The 14,465-nt window shown below is 40.7% G+C and overlaps 2 protein-coding genes across 2 annotated transcripts in view; one reads left to right on the top strand and one right to left on the bottom strand.

The window, feature by feature from the left end:
* faap100 (FA core complex associated protein 100) overlaps positions 1–14,465 on the bottom strand; it is a 185,844-nt gene that overhangs the window by 12,563 nt on the left and 158,816 nt on the right. The window lies entirely within an intron of this gene.
* Positions 1–14,465, top strand: part of fscn2b (fascin actin-bundling protein 2b, retinal) — a 35,308-nt gene that overhangs the window by 16,199 nt on the left and 4,644 nt on the right. Inside the window, exons 2-4 of the mRNA XM_068004125.1 lie at positions 10,956–11,112; positions 12,318–12,439; positions 13,760–13,927. Of these exons, the coding sequence (XP_067860226.1) occupies positions 10,956–11,112; positions 12,318–12,439; positions 13,760–13,927 (447 nt within the window). The remainder of the gene's footprint in view (positions 1–10,955; positions 11,113–12,317; positions 12,440–13,759; positions 13,928–14,465) is intronic.

Below are 14,465 nucleotides of genomic sequence, written 5' to 3'. Positions count from 1 at the left end.
TCTGGAAGTTCATACAGACAACATCCAGGGGTAGAAGTTGGACTTCATTTCACCTGTTTCAAGGGGGTAAAACCAGCACAATGAGGCCCAATTTTGGGGATCAACGTCCTACACCCCAAGGACACCTGAAAAACGTCCAACCCAAAATTGAATTGGGCCATTTTTCAGGTGCCATTGGCAGCTGCCTAAAACATGCGTTAGGTCCCTTACGTATGTAAATGAGGTGGCCTAACGTCTGTTTTAGGTCCCCTCACAGAAATTGGGCAGTGATGAGCAGGGCAGATGTTGGGCCTACCCCGCTTAGGATTCGTCAGTGACCGCTGTGGATTTAGCAACGGCCAGCAACAAAAAGGTACGTTTTTTTAAAGCAAAATTTTAAATAACCTTTCTGTGGAGCCAGGAGGAGCCGGAGCTCTTGGTAGCTGCGTAACACAGGTGATTGTACTTGTCTCCCGACCAAATTGCTTTGAGTCGACCCAGAGCTGTGCATTCCTCCAGCTTCCCAATGCGTTAGTTTGGGCGAAACACTGTGTTTTTCTTTTCATTTAGTTCAGTTCTTATCCTTAACCTCAATAGTTACAAAAGTAACTGTTATGATTCTTGAAACAAAAAAAGAGCTGTTGTTCCATGGTCAAGGTCATTCACTTCAGCTATCCAAGGGGCTCAGAGCTGTGGTTGCAATTTGCTGAATTTGTGAGTTTGAATACAGGCAAATCTTTCAGCCACAAACAAGATGAGTTCTGTCAACACTTAGCCAGGCTCCCAGCAGGTATAAAGCCAGGATTTAGTTAAGGGTGGGAGGAGAAGATACGTACACTTGGGGATGAGGAGCAGATCAAACTAATCACTGTCATATTTTATGTCCAGCCCTAATTGCTCAGTCAATATCTCCCTGAAACAGTGTATCTTGGGTAACAGATTATATTCTCCATCTTGATCCAAAGCAACAGGCAAGTTTCCAGTGGGTTTTACAGTAAGCTGGTTGTTACTTGTGAGTTATGATGTCTTTCTCATCCATTAGACAAACTTAGCATCCCACTGTTCTCAATCCTCCACACAATGAGCATGCGTATCCCTCTCCACTCCTTCAAAAATGATTACTTCATGACATGCACCTTGTACCTGGTCACCTGTAGATTATCAAATTGTAGATTATCAAATTGTGTTTTTCCTCCAGCCATTCTCACTGTTAATGTGTCCTGCATTCTCTGCAGCTTTGGCTGTGCAGTGTTTAAGTTCTATTTTCATCATAAGTGTTCGGTGGGTTTTCCTGGTACGTGGCAGATGGGGAATTAAGCCCTCAGATTAACTAGCCTGCGATTATTAGGGAGATTTCCAGTACAAAAGGCTTTCCAACGATACGCTGATTTATAGGCCAAATATTTCCACTGTGCCTAATATAAGAAAGTAGATAATCTATTCCCATGACAAAGATGATTATAATTTTGCACCGCACATCAGATTCTGTCTGAAGGCTTACAAATATTCGCACGTATATGTAGAAGAATGAGACCACTTCCTATTAATAGTATTAATGCAAGGATTAACAACTGTTACCTCATAAACTATTCACACCACCTGAGGGATGACCTGATAGAGATCTTTATGATAATGATAGGGTAGACGAAGAGAAAATGTTTCCACTTGTGGGGGAGTTCAAAACTAGAGGTCATAAAAATAAAATAGTCGTTAATAAATCCAATAGGGAATTCAGGAGAAACTTCTTTACCCAAAGAGTGGTAACAATGTGGAACTCGCTACCACAAGGAGCAGTTGAGGCAAATAGCATAGATGCATTTAAGGGGAAGCTAGATAAGCACGAGGCAGAAAGGAATAGAAGGGTATCCTGATAGGGTTAGATGAAGTAGGGAGGGAGGAGGCTCGTGTGGAGCTTAAACGCCTTCATAGACTAGTTGGGCCGAATGGCCCGTTTCTGTGCTGTAGTTTCGATGTAACATTGATGTAACTCAATGTTACTTCAATGTTAGAAAACTCTGGTGAAAGAAAAGATATTACCGAATCTATCAAAACCTACCTTGTGTGGATAAGGTAAAGCCAGGTTATTACTTCAAAATGAGCCAGAAATGTAGACCAGAGAATTTAAATGGAAAGTACTGAGCACTAAATTTAAAGCAGATATCAAGAAAAAATACTTAACTTAAAGAGTAATAAATGCTTGGAATAATCGACTAAGCAAATTAACAGAGTCCAAAATATTGGGTTTGATTAAAATTCGGTCAGGTCCCAAAATGAGAGTTAGAGTTGGATTTTCCTCCGGCCCAGTTTCGCCACTGGAAGGGGGTCAGGGCAAAACTTTTCACAGCACCCAGACCCCGACCTTGACCCACTTTCCTGGGTCAGGCCTCATTAAAGATGCAGGGTGGGCTCCCAGCAGTATCTGCGCTCAGCAGAGGGAGCCCGTCACCGAACAGAAGGGAAATGCAGTGGTGCTGCAGCAAGACAATCACTGCAGCACCTGGGTGGGGTGGGAAGAGTTAACATTAAAGGGGGCACAAATCCTCTGATGAAAATAATCAAATCTCAGGCAAATGACTTAGAACAACAACTATCATTTGCTTTTTTAGCAGTTTTGTACGCGCATCACTATCACATAGAGGGGACAATTTTACAAGTCTGTACTGCAGGCTGCACAAATTGGAAATTCAGGCAAGCACTGCGAATAATCAATCGGATAATCGTGCTCAAATTTTGGATTTGGGCTATCAGTGGGCAAGGCCTCCCCTGTGGCAGCACAAGCTCATAAAATTACTACCATAAAGTATCCCTATCTTGATCTCAATGACCAGCTGAAAGCTGCTAAATATTTTCAAAGCTAAATGTGACTCAGCTCAATTCAATCAGTGGTTTTACTTCTTGTGCTTCATGATTTATGTGATGGAATGATTGGAGCAGCAACAATTAATCTTCCCCCGGAACCACTGTTTATCACACTGGTTCCTTTAATTGTTTTCCATGATTCCGTTTCTGACAAATTGCACATAAGGAAAGAGCACAGAAATACATGAGTAATTATTTATAGTGCTGGCTGCCATTTCTACAATACTTTATTGTGCTGTTAAATCCCATTTTACTAAAAATATAATAATGACACAAGGCACAATGATATTTTTAAATGATTTTGAATAGTAAATTACTGAAACTCTGACTGCATTTAATCTACACTGATGTAGATTAGAAACTAAATCAGAATGCAGCACTCCCATTTTAACCACTTACTGAGCTTTGTTTCTCTTTGCTATAAACCTCCTTAAATATACAACAAATCTTATTTTTTTCTCCCTTGCAGGTTACACTGAGCTGGGATGGTACAGCGAGGGGGTGTGAATGGAGGCTCTAGATACCTCCACTGGCAATAAGCGTTGCTCTAGGATTGGTTAGGAAGAAGTGTAATTCAAGGCAGGGTGCAAAAAGAGAGTTTTTCCAACGGAATTAGGCGGATATAAGTGTGAATAAGACCTTGGACTGAAATGTGGGCTTGGAATGCTGGCTGCCCAGAGTTCTCTTGTTTCAATAATTAATTTTTATTTTTCCCAAAAATTTTTCCCCTTCTTTCCTGAAGGTGTTGACTCATTTCTGGGTTACAACTCCACAGGCAGGGCTTGTCTTCTAGGATCTCACTCAAGTGGCAATTTTTCATGCAAGGCATTCGATCGCGAGAGGGAGGGAAAAGGGCTACGATCTTCTCTTCTCATCCAATATTCTATCTCTCTCACACACTCACCCACAGCTCGCTGGATAGAGAGCGAACGTGGGAATCGTGTGTCTTTCGTACAAGCTTCTACAAATACATAAAGGGCAAAAGAGTAACTAGGGAGAGAGTAGGGCCTCTTAAGGATCAACAAGGTCATCTATGTGCGGAACCACAAGAGATGGGTGAGATCCTGAATGAATATTTCACATCGGTATTTACGGTTGAGAAAGGCATGGATGTTAGGGAACTTGGGGAAATAAATAGTGATGTCTTGAGGAGTGTACATATTACAGAGAGGGAGGTGCTGGAAGTCTTAACGCGCATCAAGGTAGATAAATCTCCGGGACCTGATGAAATGTATCCCAGGACGTTATGGGAGGTTAGGGAGGAAATTGCGGGTCCCCTAGCAGAGATATTTGAATCATCGACAACTACAGGTGAGGTGCCTGAAGATTGGAGGGTAGCAAATGTTGTGCCTTTGTTTAAGAAGGGCGGCAGGGAAAAGCCTGGGAACTACAGACCAGTGAGCCTGACATCTGTAGTGGGTAAGTTGTTAGAGGGTATTCTGAGGGACAGGATCTACAGGCATTTGGAGAGGCAGGGACTGATTAGGAACAGTCAGCATGGTTTTGTGAGAGGAAAATCATGTCTCACGAATTTGATTGAGTTTTTTGAAGGGGTAACCAAGAAGATAGATGAGGGCTGTGCAGTAGACGTGGTCTACATGGACTTCAGCAAAGCCTTTGACAAGGTTACGCATGGTAGGTTGTTACATAAGGTTAAATCTCACGGGATCCAAGGTGAGGTAGACAATTGGATACAAAATTGGCTTGACGACAGAAGACAGAGGGTGGTTGTAGAGGGTTGTTTTTCAAACTGGAGGCCTGTGTCCAGCGGTGTGCCTCAGGGATCGGTGCTGGGTCCGTTGTTATTTGTTATTTATATTAATGATTTGGATGAGAATTTAGGAGGCATGGTTAGTAAGTTTGCAGATGACACCAAGATTGGTGGCATTGTGGACAGTGAAGAAGGTTATCTAGGATTGCAACGGGATCTTGATAAATTGGGCCAGTGGGCCGATGAATGGCAGATGGAGTTTAATTTAGATAAATGTGAGGTGATGCATTTTGGTAGATCAAATCGGGCCAGGACCTACTCCGTTAATGGTAGGGCGTTGGGGAGAGTTATAGAACAAAGAGATCTAGGAGTACAGGTTCTTAGCTCCTTGAAAGTGGAGTCACAGGTGCATAGGGTGGTGAAGAAGGCATTCGACATGCTTGGTTTCATTGGTCAGAACATTGAATACAGGAGTTGGGATGTCTTGTTGAAGTTGTACAAGACATTAGTAAGGCCACACTTGGAATACTGTGTACAGTTCTGGTCACCCTATTATAGAAAGGATATTATTAAACTAGAAAGAGTGCAGAAAAGATTTACTAGGATGCTACCGGGACTTGATGGTTTGACTTATAGGGAGAGGTTAGATAGACTGGGACTTTTTTCCCTGGAGAGTAGGAGGTTAAGGGGTGATCTTATAGAAGTCTATAAAATAATGAGGGGCATAGATAAGGTAGATAGTCAAAATATTTTCCAAAGGTGGGGGAGTCTATAACGAGGGGACATAGATTTAAGGTGAGAGGGGAGAGATACAAAAGGGTCCAGAGGGGCAATTTTTTCACTCAAAGGGTGGTGAGTGTCTGGAACGAGCTGCCAGAGGCAGTAGTAGAGGCGGGTACAATTTTGTCTTTTAAAAAGCATTTGGACAGTTACAATGGGTAAGATGGGTATAGAGGGATATGGGCCAAGTGCAGGCAATTGGGACTAGCTTAGTGGTATAAACTGGGCGACATGGACATGTTGGGCCGAAGGGCCTGTTTCCATGTTGTAACTTCTATGATTCTATATGATACCCTCATGATGTCCCAAAGCACTTCGCAGCCAATGAAGGATTTTTGAAATGTAGTCACTGTTGTAATGTAGGGAAATGTGGCAGCCAATTTGCACACTGCAAGGTCTCACAGATGGTATAAGATACTTTAGTGATGTTGATTGAAGGGTAAATGTTGACCAGGAAAATGCTCTTGTTCTTCTTCAAAAAGTGCCATGGGATGTTTTAGATCCACCAGACAGGACCTTGGCCTAATACTTTATCCAAAAGACAGCACTACCAACAGTGCAGCACTCCCTCAGTACTGAAGTGTCAGTCTAGATTATGTTCTGAGGTCTCTGGAGTGGGACTTGTACCTACAACCTTCTAACACCCTGTGAAATGCTTTAAGACGTTTTACTACGTTAAAGGCACTGTATAAAAGCAAGTTGTTGTTGTTGGTGTTGTAGAGGTGAGGGTGCTACCACTGAGCCAAGACTGATGTGGAGGCGTGAAGGCCAATTGTAGGATCCCTACCACAAGCCCAGCTAACTCAGTGGAGCACATATTCCTAGTTTGTCTGATTCACCTACTCATTGGTTAAACTTGTTGGATGATCAGGAGGGTCTCTGTATTTCTGTTTTAAATATTCATTTCTTTGCATAAAGTTTCACTCAGTTGCTGGTAATTAACAAACTCTCTCAGTTTGTCCAAAACCATCAGATTTGATCATTTTTCCCTATATATCATGACCCAATGTAGTGCTCAAAGTAATTTGTTGAACTGATGAGTGGAATGCTACTAATTATAACTGAACACCTTTCACAGCAGATGAATTGTGATTAACACTTTTCCAAATTTACGTTGAACAGGTTGAAGAAGTCACAATACACTGATTGAAACCTAATCAAAAGTGTATTCCATTCTACTATTGTTGGAGCAAATTGCTCTGCTCTTGACCCTGTAACATAAACCGCCATGTAAAAATAGATAAGTGTTTTGTGACAAAGGGTACAACAAAATCATTTCATTATTTAGGCTTTGAGGAGTGTGCTGATATTTCAGCATCAAAATTTTAAAAAATAATAATGTCAATTTTCCGAATGCACATTCCTGGCACAGAGCTTTGGTTGTTGACTGATGTTGACCATATCAACAGTCACTGGGATCTCATAGAAAGTGGAGGTCACAGGAGGGGGAGTTAGAAAATGTGGTCATCAGGGAGGTGGCCAGAAGCATAGTGTGAGGGTAGTGGGGTTGGAAGTAGACAGGGACATGTGGATAGTGAGGGACAAAGAAGTGATCAGAGATAGCCTGGTCAGTAACCAAGATCTTGGCGGTGAGGCCACGTGAGATGGCAGTTGAAGGGTGGCTGTGATTAAGGGTGAGGGCTTCATGTGAAGGGTGAGGTTGAAGGCAGAGAAGTCAGCGGAGAGAGAGTAAAGGGATATAGTAACCAGATCAACATAATATATTTTTCAATATTCTGAGATTTACAATGTGGTCCTTACTCTCCAGGCATGTTCTCTGCTAAGATGTCTTATACTTGATTACAAAGTGAACATATGTACCTCTATATATTGAGAAGACTTCATCTCTCAGACATTATTTATCATCCCCACAAATCCTCTCTAACACATCTGCTACTGTCCCTCTCTGCCCCTTTTAACACTGAGTGTTTGGAGTCAGTCTGGTCAGGTTGCAGGTATTCATCTTTTATTGACTAAGCTTTTTATTTATTTTGTTCTTGGGATATGGGCGACATTGATAAGCCCCATTTATGACCCATCACTAGTTGCCCTGAGAAGGTGGTGGTGGGCCTTTTCCTTGAACCGCTACAGTCTTTGTGCTGATGGTGATCCCACGATATTGTTAGGAAGGGAATTCCAGTATTTTGACTGAGCGAGTCAAAGGCACAGTGGTGTGTGTCCAAGTCAGGATGGTGTGCGACTTGAAGAAGAATTTGAAGGTGAATATGTTCTCGGGATATTGCTACTCTTGTCCTTCTTGGTAAAGGTCACAGGAGAGGGAGGTGATCCCCTGGATATGAGGAATCTTCTGGATTAAAGACCAATTATTTGGGTGTTGTGGGGGAGGCAATCAATTGTATTTTTGCTGCTTCATTAGCATTGTTGTGGTGCATTTGCTGAAGATGTGTTGGGCTTTTCTCAGGTCTTTTGGGGTAGAGCTGAAGGGTTTAATTGTGTTGTTCCATCATGGGGGTTGTTGTTCTTGCTATTGTGGATGTGGGAGTGTTATCCTCAGATGCTTTTGTCTTGGCTACCTCTGAAATATTTTGAAGAGTAAAGTGTGCTGTGTCAGGATTTTCAACCTGGGTACATCATCTTGTATTCAAACAGTCAGGTATATTTCATCAAGGGTTTTGTACTTCTGGAACTTCCCAGGGAGAAGTCCGTGAAGACAGAGATGTGGCTATCCTGTAGAAATATGTCTCCCTTGACTCTAGCTTTGAGTCAATGGCCAGTTTTCCATACTCATAGATATTCTATTGGAAAATATTTCCAGTAAAACAGCTCAATAAAATATCAATCCAAACAAAGCATCAATTCCAAATAGTCTGCCCCCTCTCACTGCAATTAGGAATGGGAAACCCTGGCAGATATTTCCCTCCCTAAGGAAAGGGTTCTGAAGCCAATGGTGGTGCCCCTAATCGACTGAATTTACCTAACTCAGCACAGACCAGGGGTTGAGTACAAATAAAAAGGAAAAAAAACTGCAAACTGGAAATCTGAAATAACAACAGAAAAATACAAATCAGTCAGCATCTGTAGTGAGGAAAGACAAGTTTACATTTTGAGTCTACACCTTTTGCCAGAACTGAAGACTAATAGATAACATGCATTTTAGTAATGTTGGAAAAAGAGAGAAAAAAGGGAGGGAAGGAAAACAACAGTTATTCCAACAATAGACAGGGAGTTAATGGCTTGAATGACCTGCAGGCCACTTAATAGAAAACTGTTAGATGATATACTAGATGCCCAGTGAAGTAATGGAATGGCATTAAAACAAAAGAGCATGTAAATAGGTAATAGAGTGAAAAGATATGGGAGATGTTCACACACAAATAATGACAAGAAAATGGGGGAAATGAGAAAAAAAACAGGAAATGAACACCATGCTGGCAGAGGAGGGGATCAGCACCCACAGTGCATGTTTCTGCTCTTTTCGGGATGAGCAGGCCCAATGTGTTTTGCCATCTTCTATTTTCATTGTAGACTTCCTGCATTTGCAGGTTTTCTTTCCTCTTTCCCCAATTTCCACTATTTTCTCACCCTTTTTTTTGTGTGAGTCTGTCCCATGTTTTTTCGCCCTTTTAACTATTTTCAGGTTCTGAGATGATCTTTAATATCATCTAACAGTTTTCTATTAAGCCCTTTGCAGATCTTTCAACCCACTAACTCCATCTCTCCGATTAGAGTAACTTGTTTCTCTCGCCCTCTTTTTTTGTCCAACTTTTTTCCTAACCACGTACTTATCTTTTAGCTTTCAGTTCTGATGAAGAGCCTACACCCGAAACATTAACTTGTCTTTTTTGATTACAAATGCTGACTGACGTGATGTGTATTTCCAGCATTTTCTGATTTTATTCCTGGGAGCTTCCTAATCTGTTTGACATGACTACACACTGCCTTAACCAGCGGAGCCCCAGAAGAAGAATTTTTTGAGTGTACTCACCACAGAACTCAATGAAGAAACCTTTACTGGAGATAACTTGTGTACAAATGAAATGAAGAGCAGAGTTGGCTTTTTAAGGATAGATGTGTTTTAAAAAGGTTTTAAACCACAAATATGCTAACACAAACTTTTCAGCAAACTCTTATAATTTCTATTAGATGTTCTATATAATGGGTGAAACTAAAAAAATGTTTAAAATTCTGTAATAGTCTTTTTGTCATATGATGGGGTAATCTTCATTTGTTTACATTACAATGAGTTGTAATATTCTTTTACTGGCGTCTACAAATATCAATAAAATAACAGAAACTAAACATTAAAGAAAACAATTCAATAAAATTATATTAAAAATCTTACAGCTACACATGCTTCCTGTCTACAAAACCTTACTTCCTGTTGACACGTTTTTGTTTTGTGTCAGCTTTTTCCCATTATAACTCCCTATGTCTACATTTATAATGGTAAGTGCCCAAGTGAACTTGTCAGGCTCTCATTACACCCTCCCAGCTTTGTGTTTCCCAGCTCCTGAGCTCGTACTGCAGAAAAACTCCTATGTTCCAACGAACTCTGCTTCTCTGCTTTCCAAAGTTTTGCTGTTTAACTGTACATAATATCAAATCAAAAAGTATCAAATAAAAATGACAGAATGCATAATTTCAAGGCGGGGACTAAATTATGTCTGTGCGCCCTGGTCCAGTTATCTCCATCCTCCAACCCAAACTTCACCTGAAGACTACACCTGGTCCTGACCCCCAGTGTGCTCTGCCACGGGAAATCAATTAGTATTATTTAAAAATCTTTTGTGCCTATTTCAGAAAAATGAAACTACACTCAGCGTGTTGAACTCCTAACAAATACCCTCCATTCTAAAAAGAATCAGCAAACGTCAGCTCAAATATAGTTTTAAAACAGCAGATAACAACAACTGTTCAAAACCTTTGTGTGTGGGGGGTAGTCTCACACTATGTCCCAATACCAAGACTCAAATAGGGGTCATAATTTTTTTAGGTCTTGTTCCCTTGGTTGTAATAATGCCTTGGAACTCCTGCTAATCTGATGGGAAGGAAAACAGTCAGAACCAGTCTCTTCAGGAATATATTTCCTACTAATGAACAATCACTGAGTAACACTGATAGTCATTAATGGGAAATCTGTGCTCCAGACTGTCCCTTCCACCTGGCTGTTTGAAGAGGTCTGTCAGCCTCAGAGGGTGGGGCTTATACAAAAGGAGAGAACGTATATATTTTTACTTCATTGGCTAGGGTTTGTATTTTCAAACCTGTGACTGATATTCATACTCGAGAGAGGATGAGTATGATTTTTTTTAAATAAAAATATTTGAAGAATCAATTATTGAATCTTTTACATAGATTTACAGAGAATTTTACAGCACAGGAACAGGCCATTCAGCCCAGCAGGTCTATGCTGGTGTTTATGCTCCACTCGAGCCTCCTCTTACCTTATTTCATTCCACCCTATCAACATATCCTTCTACTCCTTTCTCCCTTATGTGATTATCCAGCTTCCCATTAAATGCATCCATGCTAATCGCCTTTGTTAGTTATGATCACACAACACTGTGAACAAGTGGATGCCCAGGGGAAGATGAGACATTTTTTCATCAGTAAATTGTTGTAAATTTCTGACCAGATTGTTATTTTAATCCAATTTTTTTGTCAGGTATGAATATCTCAGCCAATCAGGATGAAGAGACACACCAGGAAACGTATCAAATGGAAATTGACAAAGAGACTAAGAAATGCATCTTACGTACACACATGGGCAACTTCTGGACATTGGTGGCTCATGGAGGGATACAATCCACAGCTACTGAAATGTAAGTTAGCTAACCATTCAAAACATAGATTTTCCATAGTAGATATCTTTATAAAGCTAGACTGGTCGCCATTTTACTGCCAACTTAGTTAACAAAGCCAGTTGACGGTATCTGTCCCTACGTTGATACCAGCCATTTACCCATCAACCCAAAAACTGACTCTCAAAGCCAACCCAGTAGCTATCTGCACAAAGACACTGTTACAACAGCTTATATTGATCTGCCATACAGTCAAAGAGATGGATTATTAGGCGTTTCAAGGCAGGGAAGAAGGCAAAGTGGTCGAGGGAGATAATTAGAGGGCAGGAGTGTAGTGATTAAATGATCAACCTCCAAAGGTGGAGCAGATAAAGGGGGGAGGGGGGTAAAGCAATAATCTGGAGTCAGAGGAGCAGACTCAAAGCAGGGTTGTATGGCTGGAGAAACCTAATTCTGATACAGTGGGGTGCGGATGAGGATCTTGCAGTGGATTTACTAGAGTACAGGCAGCCAGTGGAGCTTGGCAAGGAACGGGCTGATAATGTGCAGGATTCTGCGCAGGAGAGGACATGGCCGTGTAATTCTGGTTTCACTTTGAGTTTGTGAAGGGTGGGGGCAGGGAGGCTGGCAAGGAGGGAGTTGGAGAAATCAATCCTGAAGATGATGAAGACTTTGATTAGAGTTTCAGCAGTGGCGGGGGCAGGGGAGGGGAGGAGGGAAAGGTAAGCAGATAATGTTATAAAAGTGGAGGAATGCGGACCAAACAATAAAAGAAAGACTTGCATTTATAAAGCACACTTCATGACCTCAGGATGTCCCATGGAAATGAAAATCATAAATCAATGGAAATAAAGATTGGAAGAGATGCATAGCAGGCTGATATCGCCCGTTTTACATTATCACCCAAAGTCAAAATTACCCCCAAAGTGTGACTTATGTACCAGATTTTATGGTGCGTTTATGTTATTGCCATGACCACTGTTCATTTTGGCATTTCATTTCCATTATCCCACCAACAAGGTGTCACTATTTCTACCAGATTATCATATCATACATTATCATCCCACTAGCTCACCAGGATCACGTTATTCTACTTCCTTTGTGTTGGATTTATGATGTGTGTAGTGTCGAGGTATAAGACAACTGCCTGGACACGATCTGGTGAGAGATTGTTGCTGGGAGCATGGTAAGTTTTTTTTAACAGATTCTTTCTCTTTTGAATCCAGAGAGGCCAACTGTATGTTCGAAATAGAGTGGCGTGGACGAAAAATAGCACTCAAGGCTAACAATGGCAAATACATCTGTACAAAGAAAAATGGACAGCTTGCATCAGTGAGTGATTCAGCTGGTGAGTTAGGCATGATTGAAAGAATCTTAAAAAAGATGGCACAAATATAGGGATGGGTATAATTGTGTTATTTTCAGTAACTACTGGATATCAATTCCAACTCCCACCCGCACCTACTGGGATTATATCAAACACATTAACAGGGTCATTTTTTTTTATTGCGACAAAGGTTGTACCTTGAAACAGGTTAATTCATTCAAAAGACAGGCAAGAAATTTATGAATATGCAAACACATTTGGTACTAATAGTTCACAGTGCACTTTCAAGGAAAAAAATGTGGAAAGCACAAGATTTAGAAAGGAGCTTTAATAAGGATTCCAAATCAAAATTCTGTCTGACAATATTTTCCTATTTCCTTGCAGTAATATATATATATATATATATACATATATGTAGAATGGAGACACTGGAGAACACAGTTTAATCCGTGAGTGAGAACAGCTTTAAACCCCTGACTCATCCCATATTATGAGAACAAAGAGCTGTATATAGTTCACAATCTTGGAATCTGGAAGAAATAGTTTCCCGGTTAGTGAGCAAGATGCATTGACCACATCCAACCTACATATATTTATTAGCTATTCCTGTAACAGTCACAATTACTGCATGGTTTCATGGCTGACTAAATGGTCACTGTTAATTAAGTCTCAAAATCATCACCTTAAATTTCTGTCTTGCAAACAATGAAGACAAGAATCTCATTAACCTAAATATTTTAGCAAGTGACTTATGCTTTACCACTTCCGATTTAACTCTAGAATTGTTAATTAGGAAGCACGGGAAAAGAACAAGAAATTTAACTTGTTTTATGTACAATACATTGATATCGAAGTCACTTGTATTAAATGAGTACAATATAAATTTCACCGGAGGTTTCGCTGCAAGAAACTAGGGAAATATATTCAGGAGGGGCTTTGACTATTAAAGCTCCTTTCTAAATCTTGTGCTTGAACATTTTTGCCTTGAAATTACACTGTGCAATATTAGTAACAAACATGTTTACACCTTCATATGAATTTCTTGCCTTGCTTGAAGACATGAACCCATTTCAGATTAACACCTTTGTTAAAATACAAAACTGAGGCATTTCAAATGAGTGTTAATGCGTTCGTTAATAGTTAACAGCACGATTTGACAACCTTTACATTCCTACTAGGCCGCTGAATTGGGTTTACAATGAGAAGTATAATTCAGTAAAAGCAAAGGGTAAGATGGTTTCCCCACCCCCCACCATGATTGATTGTATTTCATTGCAACATATTGAAGCTGTGGTTTGAGTCAAAATCAAGGTGATGATTTTATCTTGCCTGTTGCTTTAGGTGAAGATGAAGAGTTTACATTGAGGCTAATTAATAGGCCTATCCTGGTTCTACGAGGAGACCATGGGTTTGTCTGTTACCACAAAAGCTCCAGCACACTGGATGCCAATCGGTCAGTTTATGACGTCTTTCAGCTCGCTTTTGAAAATGGAGCCTATCACATTAAAGGTGAGAGCCTGACACCTACACAGATCACCATGCTTACAGACATTTCAGTATTAAAGAACGGACATAACACATTTTTCTAGGAGCTTCTTGACCCAGTGTTGTGACTTCAAGGGCAGTGGTTACAAGATACTTTAGTGTGCTAGTATCCTTAGGAGAAGTGTTTCGTCAGCCCTCAGCTAAGTTACTGAGTAAGGCACCATATTCTCTCTGAGCATCTCACCTAAACAAAGATAAAGTGGCACAGTGTATTTCATTTTGTAGGCTGCTATTGTGAATCTTAACAGGCTTTTTACATTGTGGCTTGATACAGTCCAAATCCTTGGAGGTTGGCTTCAAAATGAGCTCCCGATGGTGGTCTCCAATTTTTACATTTGAGACATAATATTGCAATCTTGACAAAATCTGTGCCAGAAGTGGCTGGCTGCCAGTGCAAAGCTAGCCCAAAGTGCAATGAGCTGACTGCGCATAATTTTGTGGGGGGGAGTTTTAACCAGTTTCCCAGGGCTCGGGAAACCAGGCAGCTGAAGGGAGGCAGGAG

This window comes from Heptranchias perlo, chromosome 23, assembly GCF_035084215.1.
Source record: "Heptranchias perlo isolate sHepPer1 chromosome 23, sHepPer1.hap1, whole genome shotgun sequence".
Classification (NCBI taxonomy): Eukaryota; Metazoa; Chordata; class Chondrichthyes; order Hexanchiformes; family Hexanchidae; genus Heptranchias; species Heptranchias perlo.
This window is presented reverse-complemented; position numbering and strand designations above follow the sequence as displayed.